This window comes from Talpa europaea (assembly GCF_964194135.1).
Source record: "Talpa europaea genome assembly, chromosome: 7".
In the NCBI taxonomy this organism is placed as follows: domain Eukaryota; kingdom Metazoa; phylum Chordata; class Mammalia; order Eulipotyphla; family Talpidae; genus Talpa; species Talpa europaea.
The window spans coordinates 4,343,987-4,361,248 of NC_140074.1; the positions used below are offsets into that span (position 1 = coordinate 4,343,987).

The 17,262-nt window shown below is 60.4% G+C and overlaps 1 protein-coding gene across 6 annotated transcripts; it reads left to right on the forward strand.

Annotated features, from left to right (window-relative positions):
* Nucleotides 1-1,761: 1,761 nt before the first annotated feature.
* On the forward strand, nt 1,762-16,525 carry SH3GLB2 (SH3 domain containing GRB2 like, endophilin B2; the record flags this gene model as incomplete). 6 transcript variants are annotated; one of them, XM_084236101.1, is made up of 13 exons in its annotated part: nt 1,762-1,824; nt 5,416-5,557; nt 5,648-5,776; nt 10,192-10,325; nt 10,583-10,675; nt 12,099-12,110; nt 12,716-12,778; nt 14,178-14,201; nt 14,535-14,624; nt 14,885-14,985; nt 15,219-15,233; nt 15,357-15,597; nt 15,830-16,525. In XM_084236101.1, 13 exons carry the CDS (start codon nt 1,762-1,764, stop codon nt 15,935-15,937), a joined length of 1,215 nt encoding a protein of 404 aa, XP_084092227.1. In that variant the 3' UTR covers nt 15,938-16,525. The 6 variants fall into 6 exon arrangements, with proteins under 6 accessions (XP_084092227.1, XP_084092226.1, XP_084092228.1 ...); XM_084236100.1 differs by lacking the exon at nt 12,099-12,110; XM_084236102.1 differs by lacking the exons at nt 12,099-12,110; nt 15,219-15,233.
* Nucleotides 16,526-17,262: the final 737 nt, after the last annotated feature.

Consider the following 17,262-nt stretch of genomic DNA (forward strand, 5'->3'; position numbering starts at 1 on the left):
CAGTATTGGCATCTTTGAGAACTCCTGGCATCTTTGACTCAAGGTGGCAGAGTGGGAAGAGTGGTAGTCAGTGACCCAAGAATAAGGGAGTGAGTCCAGTACCTCCACTGCACTGTCTGGGTTCTGGGCTAAATCTGCTTCTTCCTCCACCCTGATCCTGGACAAATCACTCCCTCACCCCTAAGATGATGAGGAGGAGAATCATGAGCTGTGAGGACGATCTTAGGTGATTATCCATTTAGTGCCTAGCACTGGGCCTGGCATGGGCTCAGGATATTTGGGCCATCACTATTAGAAAATCCACACTATTAGAAAATCCAAGTAGAAACTAGAGAAATAGATGAAACTTATAGACAGGGACAGCTGTAAGATCAGTCACAACTACCACTTACTCTCTCCCTCCTTTATTTTGTTAGGTTTTCTTTCCAGGACCTGGCATATGATATGCTGTAGATTTGTTTGCCCAATAGGGAATGGGACTTAATTTGTTCACTGCTGCATCCCTGATGGCTGGAACAGAGCCTGGCACATAGTACTCACTGACTGACCTTTCCTTCATCAAATCTGAGTCGGTGTCCTCTGAGCTTTCTGCAGGACTAAGCTTGACTTTGGGCTTGTACCTCTGTCCTTGTAGAGTCCAGTTTTAGCAAGAATCCCATTGAGTCCTGTTAGCAGAAATCTCCAAGCCTTGATATCTGATCACTTCCCATATTTAATGAAGTTCCTCTCCCTCAACCCTCAATATCTTATCATACTGGCCTGTCTTCAGCCAGAATCTTGCCATTCTTGATGTTTCCTTAGATATTTTCTACCCAATGAACCCCTACACTGCTCCTCGGCTGTAAAAAGCCCCCTGTCGAGACCCACGGGCAGGGAGATGTCTTTGCAAGCCATCCCCTTCCCCGTCTGGGGCTGACAGGAGCTGAGTTCAAGGTCAGCCCATGTCCAAGCTGGAAGGGCGATCCATTCCTCCACCTTGTCAAAATCGAAGACTTCCCTTCTCTCTGCATGCGGCTCCTGGCCCGGGGTCCCTGGATCTCTGTCTTCCCCCAACCCCACCCCCAACTTTGGTGAACCAAAGCATTTCCAGCCTTTCCCCAGAGGTGCGGAGGAGTCCCCAGCCGGCCTGTCCCCTTGCTCTTCTGTCAGCAAGGTCATGGGCAGAAGAGGAGGGGGCTGGAGAGATCAAGGTGGTGGTGAGCGGTGGCGACCCAGGGCAAAAGAGACCGAGAGACAGGGAGTCAGAGGGCCTAAGCCGACGAGAGGGTTGTGAATGCGCAAAAGAGGATGAAGTGTCACAAATCTAAGCCACGGTCGACGAAGCGAGAGAGGCCCGCCAGGGGGCAGTGGCGAGCAGCAGCGAGTCGGCCCTTCCCTCCGCCCCGCCCCAGACGGTCTCTTCCCCCGGGCGCCTCAGGTCTGCTCGCCCCGCCCACCCGAGGCTCCGCCCCGCTCATCGCCCCGCCCCCGGAGACTCTCCGGCCCGCCCCGCCGTCTCTCTGGAGGCTCCGCCCCGGGCCGGCCCGCAGGCCCCGCCCCCGGCCTCTCCGCAGGCCCCGCCCCCGCCGCCCGCGCCCCGCCTTGCGCGCTCCAGCGGGCTCCGGCGGGCTCGGCGGCGTTGGCGGCGGCGTTGGCAGCTGCGGGCGGGCGCGCGCCGAGGGCGGGCCCCCCGGCAGCAGGTGGGCGGGGTGCGGGCCGGCCGCGCGGGCGGGGGGCTGCCAGGCTGCGCTGGGCCGGGCGCGGCGGGCGGTGCGGCGCGCCATGGACTTCAACATGAAGAAGCTGGCGTCGGACGCGGGCATCTTCTTCACCCGGGCCGTGCAGGTGAGGCCGCCGGCCGCGCCGCCCCCGGGGCCCGGATGTGGGGCGAGCGGGGCGCGCCAGCGCCGCAGGGCCGGGCGCGGGGGACGCCCCTCCGTGGCGCCGGCCGCTGCCCCGCGGGGGGCGCCCCTGCGCCCGCCTCCCCTGCGCCCTGCGCCGCCTCCCCTGCGCCCCTGCGCCCCGGAGGGGGGAACCGGAGCGGCCGCCACGCTGGCCGCACCCTCGGCGTGGCCCGGGGCGGGGGACCGAGCCGGGCCTCGGCCCTTTGCCTGGGCTGGGGGCAGGTATCAGCGTCCACCATTTCCACAGGCGGGTTACCCGCTGCCGGGCCGCTGGGCCCCGGACCTGCTGGGGCGCCGCCCGGGAGCCCGCCCCCGGCCCTGGCTCGGCAGTGACCGGCTCGTCCAGGGCGGAGGACTCGGACACCCCCGCGACCGCTTCTGCGACCCTCGGCCTCCGCACCTGTGCAGGGGCTGCTGGCGCGCCGCGCCCCTCGGGCCCTTTCACACGCTTGGGCCGGCAGCCCGGAAGCCGGAGGGCCGGGCTTCTTTCCTCTCTCCCCGGGAGAGGTCTGTGTCCTGCTTCCCCAGGCCGGGATCGAGAGGCTGGGGGCCGGCCGCGTGCCCTGCTTGGGAAGCCATCCAGCCCATGTTGCTGGGGTTGGAACAAATCCTATCCATTTCAGTGCAAGGAGAGAAACTGAGGCAGCTTAATTGAACTGGTGAAGAAAGACCTAAAATCATCTGTGGGCTTGGATTCTCCCTCTTGTGACCTTGGGAAAGGGGTGTCACCTCTCTGGGCCTCAGTTTTTCAATCTGAAAAATGGGATTAGCCACCCTCCCTTCCCAGGATGCTCCTGACGGTTCTGGTTGTGCTCACTGTTGGGGTGAATGTGGGTCATAGTGCACCTCTGTAACCTGTGACCTTGGCACATCACTTCTCTCCGAGCCTCCATGTCCCCTTCAGTCCGTCAGGCGTCACATGGGTCTGCCTCCCAGAGTGGCTGCAGACTCGGGGCTCGGCCCACAGTGCTCAGGGGTTAGGTGCTGTTGTTTGTCCTTGCTGATGTTGGTTCTCTGGAGGCACAGGCCCAGTGGGTCTCTCCGAAGCCCGTGTGGCCCTGTTTGCTAGAAAGCACAGCTTCTTCTGAGGATTAATGCCCAAAAGCTTTGCTGCTCCAAGTTCTAAGCCCCATTGGCCACCCCAGCCCGAGTGGGAAGGCCTTTCAACAGCCCCAGTTCATCTGGAAGGTGGGGAAATTCACCCCGGTGTTGGCATGGCAACTGCTGTGCCTCCTATATCTGGGAAGAACCTGATCTGCCAGTTTCCTGCTACCTTGGGGCCTGGCACCTGACCCTGCCAAGCCTGCCCGCAGAGCTTCTGGTGTGGGGGCTCACACCCTGTGATCCTGCTTCGCTGGTGGGGACAGGCCCACTGGGTCACCCATCCTGGAGTGGGAACCGTCACCCAGGCCCAGCCTCCAGGGTGGAGCAGGGAGACGGGAGCTTTATAAATAGAGGCTTTCTCTGGCTCTGCACGCCTACCCCCTGCTTCTGCCATCTTGCCGGGTGGAGCCTCGGACGCCACAGATCAGCCTCTGAACCACCCTTCCCCGTGGCAGGGATGAGGTGGGCAAGAGGGGCCTGAAATGTGACGGGGCAGGTGGGGGGGGCCTGCCTGAGACCAGTCTCCCTGGGGATAGGAGTCAGCCTGGAGGGCTCGGAGGTGTTTATTGTCATTGTGTGGGCAGCTCCCTGCACGGTGCCACCTGGCCAGGTCCCAGGAGTGCTGGGTGAGTGCACAGCCCTTCCCCTCCAGGGACACCTTTAGGAAGCTCCTGTCTCCCCCACCCTGTGGGTGCCACCTGGGCCCCGGGAGAAGAATGAGGAGGGCAGGATCCCTTTTGCACCACTGGTTCTGGGAGGGCTTCCGAGCCCCTGAACTGTGCCTTGAAAGCCAGGAGGACTTTGTGAAGTTGGCCCAGGGAGGGTGTTCCAGGTGGCAGGAGCAGCCCAGCTCTGGCACCAGGAGGGGAAGCAAAGGCACATGGGGGTAAGATGCCAGCGGGGGTGGGCGTGGGTAGTAGAAGCGGTAGTGCTAATACTACTGGTAGCGATGGCGGTAATGGTTGTAGTAGCTGTAGGAGTGAAACGACGAGCCAGGGAGGCGGTGGCACTGTCATCGTCCGAGCCGAGCAGGCAGCCATGGACGTGGGATGGAGGCCGAGAGCTGAGGAAGCACTTTGAGCAGGTGGATGTGGGGTGTGAGGGGCAGGCGCTGCCCTGACCTGGGTGAGGGGGAGCAGCTGAGCGCAGCGCGTGGCCTGCACTGGTACTCTCGGGGACAGGCGGTCCCTGGGCAGGGCCACGGGGGAGACCTCTCCTTCAGGAGGAGGAGGCAGAGGCCAGCCAGCATGTGTCCAGCCTGGCAGTGTGCTGACGCCGAGCCAACCGCCTTCCAAGTTTTCTGAGCAATACACGCTGTTCGCCCCATTCTCCGTGGTGCGGGGGTGGAGGGCCAAGGACCAGAGAGGGGACTGCTCTTATCTGGAAAATGGGGCTAATGCCACCCCAAGGGCCAGGTGACTTGAGGCCAGTCCAGGGCCTGGCCCAGTTTGCGGATCGGGAAGAGGCAGAGAGAGTGGGGAGAGGTGAGAGGCACCAGCTGGTCCCTGGTGGGGAGCTGTGGGCTGTCACCCTGGCCTGAGGAGCCCCAGCCCCGCCCCAGCCCTGCGGGGGAGAAACCCAAGTCCTGTTGCATAATTGATGGCTGCAGGCAGCCTGCAGATGCCCCCACCCGCAGTACCCTGGAGCCGCCGGAGCCAGAGCCGGGGCTCGTGACTCCTCCCTGGCAAGCAGTCTGGGGAAGGCCTCCAGCCCAGACCCCGGCTCTGGGCAGACCCTCAGCGGTACCGTCTGTGAAATGGGAGCCGACCCACTGCGTGGGCATCAGAACAACACTCAGCGTGGGGCTGGGCCTTGCTCGGCGATGGGTGTTCCCTCCCACCTACCTCTGGGGGTCTTCACCCTTTTGCTGTTTGGCTGCGACCTTGAGCAGTCTCCATCCCCTGGCTCGGCAAGGCCTTGGCATGCCTGTTTGAAAAATGGGCACATTCGTCTACGGGCCTCTCAGGATCAGATGGGCAAGGACCTGAGCTGCTTTCTGGCTGGCCCTGGGTGGCCCTCATGGCTTCTGCGGGCTCTGGTGGGGGACTGTGTGACTTCCTGGTCCCTGCCTGGCCGTGGGTCTGGTGGACTGAGCTTTCTGAGCCCTGGGCACCACCCCCAAGGCCAGCCCCTGGCCCTCCCAGCTGTGCCTGCGCCCATCAGCCCTGAGCAGCAGAGGGGGTGGGGCTGTATCTTTGATTGGATTGCCAAGAGAAGCAATGACCCCCTACCCCCAAACTATGGTCCAGACATCTCATTTCACAAGGGGGTAAACTGAGGCCCAGAGTGGGATTGTAATATATCAGGGTCCCAGAGTAGGTTGGGGGCAGAGCAGGTTTCTTGACCTCGGAGCCTGAGTTCTGGGGGGTGGGGTGGGGACAGCCCTCCTTTCTCCCCTCTGTAAGTACCCCTCCTCGCTCCCCCACAGTTCACAGAGGAGAAATTTGGCCAGGCTGAGAAGACAGAGCTTGATGCTCACTTCGAAAATCTTCTGACCCGGGCAGACAGCACCAAGAACTGGACGGAGAAAATTCTGAGGCAGACAGAGGTGCTGCTGCAGCCCAACCCCAGTGAGTGGCCGAGGAGGTCGTGGGGCAAAGCGGGCGGGGGTGCTGTGCGTGGAAACCAGGCTCTGTGGCTTTGACTGCTGTCTCCCGCAGGTGCCCGGGTGGAGGAGTTCCTGTATGAGAAGCTGGACAGGAAGGTGCCCTCTCGGGTCACCAACGGGGAGCTGTTGGCTCAGTACATGGCAGAGGCGGCCAGCGAGCTGGGGCCCACCACCCCTTACGGTGAGCTGGGGTCCGCAGCCCCTGGGATGCGTGGGGCTCGCGGCCTCTAATCTTACCCTCCTGTCTTCTCTCCTTTGTTTTTTAACTGATACAAATAACGTCTGAACCCATTCTAGTGCTAAAACCTCGTTCATTCCAGACAAAAATAGTCACAAAACAGAAGCCTCCCTGCGCCAGTTCCTTCTGTTGGCTGTCAGGAGTCGTGCTGCACGCTCGCCGGCAGCTGGCGTCGGCATGGCCTTGCAGCAGGCGCTTCCTCTCGGTGGCACCTGTGGTCCAGCTCAGGCTCTAATTACTGCATTTCTTAAGTTTATCGAGGCATCATTAACATATCGTAAAATGGGCCTGTTCTGAGTGCGTGACTCAGTGGTTGCTGGTAAATTTCCAGAGTCCAGACCTCCCCAGTCCAACTTACAGAGTCCCTCATGCCTGCGCGCAGGCCGCACCACCCCAGCCTGCATCTCTGTCAGTTTGTCCTTTCTCAGCATGTCATGTGGATGGACAGTTGCCACGTCCTCTTCCGCACGTGCTGCTTCCATGCAGCACCATGTCCACAGTCCGCCCATGCTGCATGATGTTTTGGGGTGCTCTCCTTTTTGTAGTTGTATAGTATTCCCTTGTGAGGGAAACCACCTTTTCTCTGTTTACCACTCGGTAGCCATTTAAGTTGTTTCCCTGTGAATATTTGCATGCAGACCTTGGCGAAGCCAGGCCTTCACCTCCCCTGGGGGTGCCTCAGCATGAATGGGCGATGCCACGCATGTCTGTTTGCCTTTAAGAAATGATCCTGGGGCCTCCCCGGTGGCGCAGCGGTTGAGCGCTGGGTTGTAAAGCTGCCCGCGGCCTCTACGGCACCGGTTCGATCCCCGGCTGCTCCCCGGCCACCAGAGGAGGGTCCCACATGGCACACAGACCTCTCCTGCCGCCCGCTGCTCCCCTCAGCAGTGTCCTTCGGTCCTTCTGCCTGCTCTGCTCCCCGCTCTGGCTCTGGTGAATTCTCTCACCCTCCTGCGCTTCTGACTGTACCCAGTGCTTGTATAAACAAACAAACAAACAAACAAACAAAATAAATAAATAAATAAATGAATGAATGAATAAAATACATGCCTCTTTAAAAATTTAAAAAAAAGGGCCTCCCCAGTGGCGCAGCGGTTGAGCGCTGGGTTGCGAAGCTGCCCGCCACCTCTGCGGCGCCGGTTCGATTCCCGGCTGCTCCCCGGCCACCAGAGGAGGGTCCCGCATGGCGCGCAGACCTCTCCTGCCGCCCGCTGCTCCCCTCAGCAGTGTACTTCAGTCCTTCTGCCTGCTCTGCTCCCCGCTCTGGCTCTGGTGAATTCTCTCACCCTCCCGCGCTTCTGACTGTACCCAGTGCATGTATAAACCAAAAACAAAACAAAACAAATAAGTAAAGAAATAAGACATGCCTCTAGAAAATTAAAAAAAAAAAAAAATTAAAAAAAAAAAAAATTAAAAAAAAAAAAAAAAAGAAATGATCCTGCTGTTTTCATGCAGAGGAGCTGCGTGATTTCACCTTCCTGCCAGCAGACTGATGTTGAATAGTTGTAGATTTTCTGAGTTCTTTTCTGTTGATTTCTTTTTTTTTTTAAAGATTTATTTATTTATGCATGCAAGAGTTGGGGTGCAGGCCAAGGGTGCTGGGGGGTGAGAGGATTCACCAGAGACAAGGTGGGGGGCAGAAAAGGCAGATTGAAATCCACTGCTGAGGGGAGCAGCGGGGAGACAGGAGAGGTCTGCCGTGCCATGTGGGTAGCTCCCTGGCCGGGGATCGAGCTCAGGCTGCAGTGTTATGGCTGACCGTAACTTGATAGCGCTGAGACTTAATCCCTGTGTCACCAGGGAGGCCCAAGATTTCTTTTTTTTGTTTTAATCACGAGTAGTGTTCCACTGTGTATCTAGACCACTCCTTAATGCCCTCTTCTGCCTTGGGCACTTAGTCTGTGTCCATACTGGTGGTTGTAAATAGCGCTGCAAGGAACATTTGCCGTAAAGTCCGTCTTAACTGAGGGCAGTACAGCCACTCCTGTTGCCTTTGATCCCCGTTTGCTGGGTAGACCTTTATCTAGCCCTTTATTTCCAACCTAGTCGTATCTTTAAATCCAAAGCGTGTCTCTCATAAACAGCATATAGTTCGGAGTTTTTGTCTTGATTTGTCTTGTCAGAGTATCTTTTTTTTTTTATGTTATGGAGCAGCAGCTAGCATTATTTCTGCTGGAAGGCAGGCGTCCCGGGTGACCAAATCAAGGATGCTCCTTTAGTCCACCTTGAAGCCTATAGCCTTCATATTGACGGAGACGCTGGGTGCACACACTGAGGCCTCACTTCCCAGCCGGACCTTGGCTGGTTTGAGCAGACGAGTGAAAAGCTGACCGATCTGTGCAGGTGGCTCTAGTGCAGCTGCTGCTGACCCTGCTTGCTTTTTCAGAGGCAGTGAAGCAAAAGGACTGCTAGACGGTGTATATTTGGATCTTACAAAAAAGAAAGAAAAGGTCTGACAAGCTTTGTGTTTAATCCATTTCCATTTAATGTAATTGTTGATGTCCTCCGCGGTAGACAGGTTCTTGGAAAGCGCAACTTTCCAACTGACTTTCTGTGTGTAACTAAAGCAGGTCGCCCAATAGTGTTGTTCCCGCGTGGACCAGGAATTTTTTCCTCTTACTGTTAAAACTAAAACTCTGCTGCATTTGCATTTTGTTACTGTTTTCTCTATGTTTCAGGTCATTTTTGTTCATCTGTTCCTCCTTTATGTCTTTTATGTTAAATACATGTTGGTTGTTTTTTTTTAAATATTTATTTACTTATGCATACAAGAGCTGGGGCACAGGCCTGAGATGCGGGGGGTGAGAGGACTCACCAGAGACAGAGGGGGGAAACAGAGGGGGGCAGACTGACTGAAATACATTGCTGAGGGAAGAAGTGGGGAGACAGGAGAGGTCTGCTACACCATGTGGTAGCTCCCTGGCCGGCCGGGGATCGAACTCGCGCTGCAGAGGCTGCAGATTGCTTCATAGTGCTGTGCTTAACCCCTTGCGCCACCAGGGAGGCCCTGTGGTAAGCAGATGTTTTCTAGTGTAACAGCTGTTTGGGCTCTCTGTTCAGGCTAAGGCTGGACCTCCTTGGAGATCATGTCTGTTCATTTTTTCTCTTCTTCTGCTTATTGACCACACTTACATTTCTTTTCACGTCTCATAATTTTCTTGTTGAGATCCGGACTTCAGGTTTGGATTCTGAGCCCCTGGGACTGGGGCAGGGGGGGGTGGGGGGAGTGTTTAGACTTGCCTGAGCTGATTGCCTTGAGTCCATGTCCCCTGCAGTACATAGCAACTGCTGTTGCTGCCTTTTTTTTAATTCTATTTTTTTCATTTTAGTGTTCTTTCTTTTCTTTTTTGTTATTTCCTTTTTAAACTCCTTTGAAGCCTAGCTCTTTTACTTTGAAGCTAGATTTTTTGGGGTTGCTCCTGGGCTAGCCCGGGTTGACCAGTCAGTGGTTGGTCCAGGTGACCACCTTGCACTGTCATGACCTCACTGATGAACTTCTGAGTGGTCTGGGGACCACGTTCAGAGTTCAGGCAGTTTCTGAATCTTCCCGGCTTTATTTTGTGGGTGTGCAAAGCCTCCTGCCCAGCCAAGGGTGAGTAGCTAATGCGTCCTCTCCAGTCTTTCCTGACTGCCACACACGGGCACAACCTTCCCAAAGGCTTCTGGGAGTCCAGCAGGGCCTATGGGATGACTCTGTTTTCTACAGCTCATGTTAAATTTCTCGAAGCATGTTGACTTGCTCCAGCCAGTATTCCAGCTTCCAGTGAGGCTGTGATTATCCTGATTACCGGCCTCAAGATCACTGTGGTTCTTGACGGTATCCCAGGGATTTTTCTATGCTCCAGCCCAGACCAAGTCAGCCCTCGCTAGCAGCCGAGCTGCCAGCCTCTGGTCTTGCTCTGCTCCAGCAGAGCTACAGCCACTGAACTTAAGGCGATGGTGCACCCCCCAGGCTAAAAACCCACAGGTTCTTGCCAAGATCCACTCATTCTTGAATAAATGCTCTTCAATGTATTTGCCTTTGTCCATTTCCATAGCCCAGAAATGGTTGTTTCTGGCAATTGTATCCTGCTTTATCATTGCTTTTGGGGAGAGGATTTGTTGAGCCCCTTTCTCTGTTCTTCTGGAAGTCCCCCCCACAACCCCCGTCTTTTCAATGGCCATATCCGTGCTTGGATGACCTGCTGGTTGTCAGTCCCCAGCCGACAGGTATGTGGATGTCCGCGTGTTTCCAGATCAGCCACCTTGCACTTCGTGTTCTTGCCTTGTGCCTTTGCCAAGCTCCCCCTGCTCCCTGGGGTCAGAGGCGCCTGAGCTGGGCCTCCCTTCCTCCTCACCCTTCAACTCCATATCCTCAGGGAAGACATTGATCAAGGTGGCAGAAGCCGAGAAGCATCTGGGAGCTGCAGAGAGGGATTTCATCCACACGGCCTCCATCAACTTCCTCACGCCCCTGCGCAACTTCCTGGAAGGGGACTGGAAGACCATTTCGGTGAGAGCCCGGGACCACCTGCCTCCTGGTGACCCCAGAGCTGTCTCCTCAGAGCTGCTGAGCACAGGCCCTCCCCAGGCAGGGAGCTCAGCGCTCCCGGGCCGTCCCTGATGCGGCTCTTGGGGGCTGAGAGACCAGAAGTGGATGACCTCCTCTGTCTGGGCCTCAGTTTCCCTGTCCCTGTGTGCCAGTCCTGCCACAGCCAGGTGTCTCCCCAGGCAGCCCAGGTCTCATTGCTCCCTGTCCCCCTCCTGCAGAAGGAGAGGCGGCTCCTCCAAAACCGCCGTCTGGACCTGGACGCCTGCAAAGCGCGGCTGAAGAAGGCCAAGGCCGCAGAAGCCAAAGCCACGGTAGGTGCCCCTATGGCTCCCTCTGCCTCCACCCCCCATTCCCGTTCCTGGTTCCGGTTGGAGCCAAGGGGGGTGGGGCCTGAAGGGACCTGGTGTTTGGCATGACCTCCCTCCCTGTCCCTGCCTGGAGAGGCCTGGCTGGGGCCCTGGGCTGGCTGTTCGCCTCAGGCCACACCGCTCTGCCCCCACCCCAGAGGGAACCTTGGTGAGCCATTGCTCTGGGTCCCAAGGCAGACTTTGGGGGCGGGATGACCAGCAGTGCTCCCACCAGGGCCCGGACGCCCCACGGCCTCCCCAGGCAGTCAGCCAGTTTCTCGCATGCCCCTGCCGTCCCTCCCTGGATGCTTGGCTCTGTCCCAGCTCTGCCAGGGCCTGGTCCCCTTACTAACTCTCCCAGCTGCTGCTCCCACGCTCGCCCAGGGCGTGCTGTGCATAGGCTCCCCTGGGGTGGTGCGAAGAGCCCTGGAGCTGGACCTCCGCCTGCTCAGGGGCATCCACGGAGCCTCTTAGCCCCATGAGACTGGCTGGGGCCTGGGCAGCCTCGGCCACCTTCAGTGCCCGCTCACTGCGGCCTGTTCAGTCTGGCCAGCCCATGGGACACAGTGCGGGGCCACTTGTCCAGGGCTAGGCCAGGGTTGAGAGAGCTAAACCCGAAGGTGAGCCCACGCCCAGCATGCCAAGCTTTTGGGGTGTGGGGGCAAAGGCCACCGGACACCGAGAGGATGGAGCCTCCACTCTCCTGGGCAGCCACCGGGCTCTTGCTGAGAAAGGCCAGACACAGCCCAAGCTCATGGCTGCCCATGAGTGTTCTGGCCCAGTCCCTCCTCGCTGTTCCCTCCCACTGCGTGGACCCTGGGGGTCACGGGGCCTGGCCTGCACTGCCTCAGGCAAGTGCTGTGGGCAGGACCTACCTCATACAGGTGTCGGGCCCAGACTGGAGGCTCAGCCCCTGGCGTCTCGTTGGGCTTGACTGGGATGATCTGTGGCTATAGGGATGACCCCTTTAAGTCACCTGGACAGGACAGTCTTGCCCGTTCACTTAGGACTGGACCACCTCTCTGGAATGCCTTGGCCAGGACAGGCTCTTACTCCACCAGCCGAGCGAGGGATCTTTTTCTTAGTGAGCAGCACAGCCTCTTCTCTCACTGACGGGTTAGGCCAGGCCACCCTCTCCAGAGCCAGGACCTGGGTGGCCCAGGCAGAGCGTCCCGAGGACTCCAGCTCAGCAGTTGTTCCCTCCACGTGTCCGCCGCACTTGCGTGCACACTCACGTCAGGGCTCCTTCCTGGGGGCGGGTGTGTGCGTCCGTCCGCCTTGTGTCCCTTTCTGCCGGGGCCGGGGGGGCCTGCTCCCGCCTGCGCTGTGGACTCACTAACTCTCTGTTTTTGTTCCTTTCCGTCCTGCTTTGGGTAACTTGGCTCAGTGTGAGGGAGATGTGAGTATACCTGTCCACGTGCTGTGCTGCTTCTGGCGTGCTCCCCGGCCTGGGCCCCACGGCGCCGGCCCAGGGCGCGTCTGGGGGCATTTTGCAAGCAGCTGCTCTCCCCCCAGAGCCTCTACCACGCGTAGCCTCTGGTTTGGGGGACGCCAGGCACCGGAGGCAGCTTTTTGCAAACGTTCAAAGCCTGTCCTTCTGTCCATCCGTGCACCCTTCTGTCCCCCTCAGGTGGGAGGGCTCGTCCATGCGGAGATTCTGGGAAGGAGAAAAGCTGGGGTGGCAGCTTTGTTTAGGGGACTCTGGGGCTGACTGGGACATCGGTGAGCTGGGCCCAGGTGGGGCGCCCCGGAGGCCGGGTTGTGATGGCGGCGTGAGCTGTCTCCCGCCACGCTTGCTCCTGGGGCATCCCACTGCGTGCCCACTTGGTCTGGCCGTGACCCCCGAGTGGTTGGTGTGGGGAGAAGGGGGTCTGTACTGTATTTGTAGCCTCCTGTGTCTGGGGGGGGCGCTCCTGGCATCTCCCTGCGAGAGGTCTGGGTGGCCTCCTGGCCTCCCCCGGCTGCTCGTGACCCTGTCCCCCCCGTGAACTCTGTTCCTGCCAGACGGTGCCTGACTTTCAGGAGACTAGACCTCGTAATTACATTCTCTCGGCCAGCGCCTCCGCGGTAAGCGCCCCACCCTGGCCTCTGCCCCGTCCCCTCCCCCACCAAGGGACCCGGCCACCCAACCACCCGCAAGTGGGGTGCCACAGCTCGGTTGGACCAGTTACTGGTGCCCCGTGACCGTGTCGCCGGCCTGGCCCCTCTCTGCCCAGAGCTGAAGACGGAGGCCGGACCAGCTGCGCTGAACAACTCAGGACATCAGGGTCCCATCTCCAAGGGACCCTTCCCTGCCCAGGCACCCCTTCCCCCTCCCCCCATGAGGTTCCGGGCCTCCCTGAGCTCACCAGCCCCTGAAGATGGGGGGACAGGGATGTGCTGTGTCTCCAGCTGCCTTTACCGCACACCTGCCGGGGGGGAGGGCTGGAGTGGGGTCCTGAGAAGCCGCGCGCGCGGGCAGCACCTGGGGGACAGGAGGCGTGAGACTGGCTCAGAAGGCTTTGCGTGTCCTGGTCGCTTCCCGCCACTCTGTTGAGCTGTTTGGTGTTTGTGTTCAGTTGGGGGAACAGGCCCGTCCCCTGGCCCCATCGTCCTATCACGACCCGCCGTGCCCTTCTCTGGCCTTCTGTGTCCCCGCGGGTGCGGCTGTCCCACGCAGCCCCTCTGCTCCTCCCTGCGGCCAGTGTGTCCGTGCCGTGCGTCAGCGGCTGGGCCGTGGTCCCCGGGGCCTCTGCAGTCCACCAGGCCCCTACGTCTGTCCGTCCGCGTGGAGGTGGCTTCCCGTGGGGACTTCTGGGAGGCACTGGCGGGACGTCTGTCCACCAGGGCTGGCCTCAGTTTGCTTCCTGGATTTCAGGCCAGGGCCTCCGCATAGCTTTCCTCGGGGTGCGGAGGGAACTGGTCCCCTAAGTCAAGGGGGAGGAGGGCTTTTCTTCCTTACACTCTGGACGCCACTTCCTGCCCTCCTTCCTGGGTCGAGTGGAAGGATCAGTGTCCGGAGGGTGGGGCCTGCCTGGTTTTTTGCTTTTGCCATTGAACCCCAGTGTGACTCGGACCCAAGGTGGCTTTTCTCTGCCACAGGACAGAAAGGTTCAGGGACTGACCAGGGTCATGTGGTCAGCCTCCCAGCCCAGCAGCCTTAGCCAGGTGTCGGGGTGGGTGGGGGGCTCCATCTCCCTGGAGACCCCCTCAGAGCCTGAGACTGCCGCCATTGGAGCCCAGCAGGGCCCGACTGTCCCCTCTCCCTGCACATGGCATGCTGGACCTGTCTCTCACGCCAGGCCTCAGCCCAGCCTCAGCTCCCGGGTGGCTTGGGGGGAAGGGTTTGTGGGGGGAAGAGGTTGAGGTCTCTGGGAGCTGGGGCAGGGCACAGGCTCTGGGGTTCTGCCACCCGCCCTTGCCTCCCCTGCCCGCTGACTGGTGCCCCTCCCTCCCCCGCTGACCGATCCTGTCGTGGTCCCTGCAGCTTTGGAATGATGAGGTGGACAAGGTGAGTTGGGGCTGGGGGCTTGTGGGACTGGGTCAGTGGGGGTGGGCATGAGGTTCTGTGTCTAGTTCTGGGCTCTGCCCTGCAGCCCCTGGAGCCGCAGAAGGGGTCATCATGTCCCCTCTGTGGGGAGACCACTTAAGTAGTGATGGGGTGGGGGGCAAATGAAGTGTGGTCCTCCCCAGGGTGTCCAGGGGAGGCCGCAGCCCCCCCAAGAGTCAGCCTGCAGGCCTGGAGTATCGCGGGGAGCGCATGCCCTGCCCACGGAGGGGGAGACTGCAGAAGGCCGAGGGGCCGGCAGGCACTTCGGGGCTCTCACTTGCGCTGCCCTCCCAGGCTGAGCAGGAGCTCCGAGTGGCCCAGACCGAGTTTGACCGGCAGGCAGAAGTGACCCGCCTCCTGCTGGAGGGCATCAGTAGCACTCACGTGAGTCTTGCCCCACGTCCTCCTGCTGCCCCGGGGGCCGCACTCGGCATGGCCGGAGCCAGGCAGTGAGCGGACTGGGAGCTTGGGCAGGTGGGGACGGCTCTGCTAGGTGTCCTCGGACAGTGGCATTCAGCCCGGAGGATGCACGTCACAAAGGCTGCAAGAGGCGCAGGGAGCGGGGTGGGATGCTGGGTCTGGCAGGCGGAGGCCGGGTCCGGTGGGATGTTCCGAGGCCCTCCTGACCCCGACTGCTCCCACAGGTCAACCACCTCCGCTGCCTCCACGAGTTCGTCGAGTCTCAGACCACTTACTACGCCCAGTGCTACCGCCACATGCTGGACCTGCAGAAGCAGCTGGGCAGGTGCCCCTGGGGGCCCCCTACCTCCCAGACCCGTGAGCAGCCAGCCTCCCGCCGGCAAGGGCCTGCTCCTGGGCTCAGGACGGTTAGAGGGAGCCGATGGGCCCTGGCCATGTCTGACCTCTCTGGCCTCTGAGCTGACCAGAGCAGCTCCCCTCATGCTGGGCGGGGGACAGCAGGGGTGGGCAGGGGCGTCTCACCCTCCCCTTGCTTTGCTTTTCCCTTCATGCTGCCAGTTCCCAGGGAGCCATGTAAGTAGCCTGGAATCTCCTCGCCTCTGCAGCAGTAGGTCCAGCTGGTGTTTCGGGGGGGAGGGCACATGGCACTCCACCCAGGATAGGGCCCCCAGCTGACGAGATGTACCCACTCTCCAGATTTCCAGGCACCTTCGTGGGGACGACAGAGCCCACCTCCCCGCCTCTGAGCAGCACCTCACCCACCACCACCGCTGCCACCATGCCTGTGGGGCCCTCTGGGGCTGGACTGGTCCCTCCGGGGGAAGCTGCCCTCTGCCTGGAGGAGGTGGCACCCCCTGCCAGTGGCACCCGGAAGGCCCGGGTGCTCTATGACTACAAGGCAGCCGACAGCAGTGAGCTGGCCCTGCTGGCAGATGAGGTGGGTGGGCCTGGTGCCACCCCGGGGGACGGGAAAGGGCTGGCTTAGGAACTCAGGACCTGGGGGGAGGGAAGCTGCGCCAGCTCCGTGGAAGCCGCGTCTCCAGAGGCAGGCAAGGAGGGGCCCTGGAGGAGTAGATCGCATGTCAGAGGGAGCCCTGCGCCCTACACCCGCTGAGTCCTGGGCCAGCTTTGGCCTGGCCAAGCGTGACCTGCTCTCTGCCCACCTCCAGCTCATCACAGTCTACAGCCTGCCGGGCATGGACCCCGACTGGCTCGTCGGCGAGAGAGGCAACAAGAAGGGCAAGGTCCCCGTCACCTACTTGGAACTGCTCAGCTAAGCAGGCCCCCGCCCTGGCCCCGCCTGTTCCGGCCTTGGCGGGAGAGGACGGCCCCCCTGCCACTGTCGTTGACCAGCTGCTCAGGGCGGGGTGGCCAACCCTGTCCTGTCTTGGCTCCCGGCCATCCAGCTGTGAGGGCCCCCCCCCCAGGCTGAATGGCCCCAGCCCATCCCCCAGCCCTGCTTCTGACCTGAGGCTCTGGAGCCCCCAAGCCTGCCTGCACCCCCAAGCACCCAACCCTCTGGGGGGGCTCCTCGGGAGGGAGGGGCTGTGCTAGGGCAGCTGGCCCTGAAGCCAGGATTCGCCCTGGGCGAGAAGAGCACTGCCTTTTTGTTGCCGAAAGCAGCAGAGGGACCAGCAGGTGTGAGGTGGCCCCAGGAAGGGGCGCTGTCCCCTCTGGAGGAACTGGAGCCAGGAGCCTGGCCCAAGGCAGGGCTGGCCTGAGAGCGGCCTCTCCCGGTGCTACCTTCCCTCCCCGCTCCAGCCAGGACGGCGCCGCGGCCTGCCCCGCCACTCACTTTCTATCTGATCTTTTTACTCTGCCTGTCCGCTTGCTCTAGCCAGTGACGAGTAATAAAGCCTCCTTCACGTGCACTGGCCTGGCTCCTGTGGGGGTCGCAGACCCCATCGGCTGGCAGGGCCGGGAGAGGGAAGACCCTGGGCACTGTTCCTCCTTCCAGGCGGGGCGCGGTCCAAACAGCACCACAGCCTGCTGTGGCCATTCCCCAAAAACTGGGGCCGAGGCACCTCCTGCCCACTTGGCAGGGAAGTGTTCTCGGTGGACTGTGAAGTCTGTCCAACCGAGTAAGCACGGTTCTTGTGGGCCAGCGTGGAGTGACACATGGACATGCCTTCTGATGTCATCCCCACATGAGGAACCATCAAAAAGACAGTCATCTCAAGGTGCCATAACTGTGAGTGGCCAGGCAGGAACCCTGGCCCAGGTCAGTCTGATTCCAGAAACTTCCAGTGATGGTTTCGGGCCACACTCCAGATTTCAGATGGCCTTTAGAGGGGCCCAGCAGTGTGACCAGGTCCTGAGCAAGCCAAGGGCTGGTAGGCGCGATGCTGGACTTCTGGATGGGGGTGGAGAGCAGGGGCCCAGCTATAAATAGGAAGGAGTGGAGCTTCAAGAAAGGCTCCACCCAGTGATAAGCTGAGCCAGCTGGTAAATGGAAGGGGGGTGAACAAGACCTGCGTGCCAAGGAAGGGAAAAGCTGAGTGTCCACCGGCGCCCTGCGGCCAGGAACACTAACAGCACAGCAGTCAGCACCAACGCGCCTCCTAGGCTCCTCCGGGCTCCCGGCTGAGGAAACCGGTTGGCT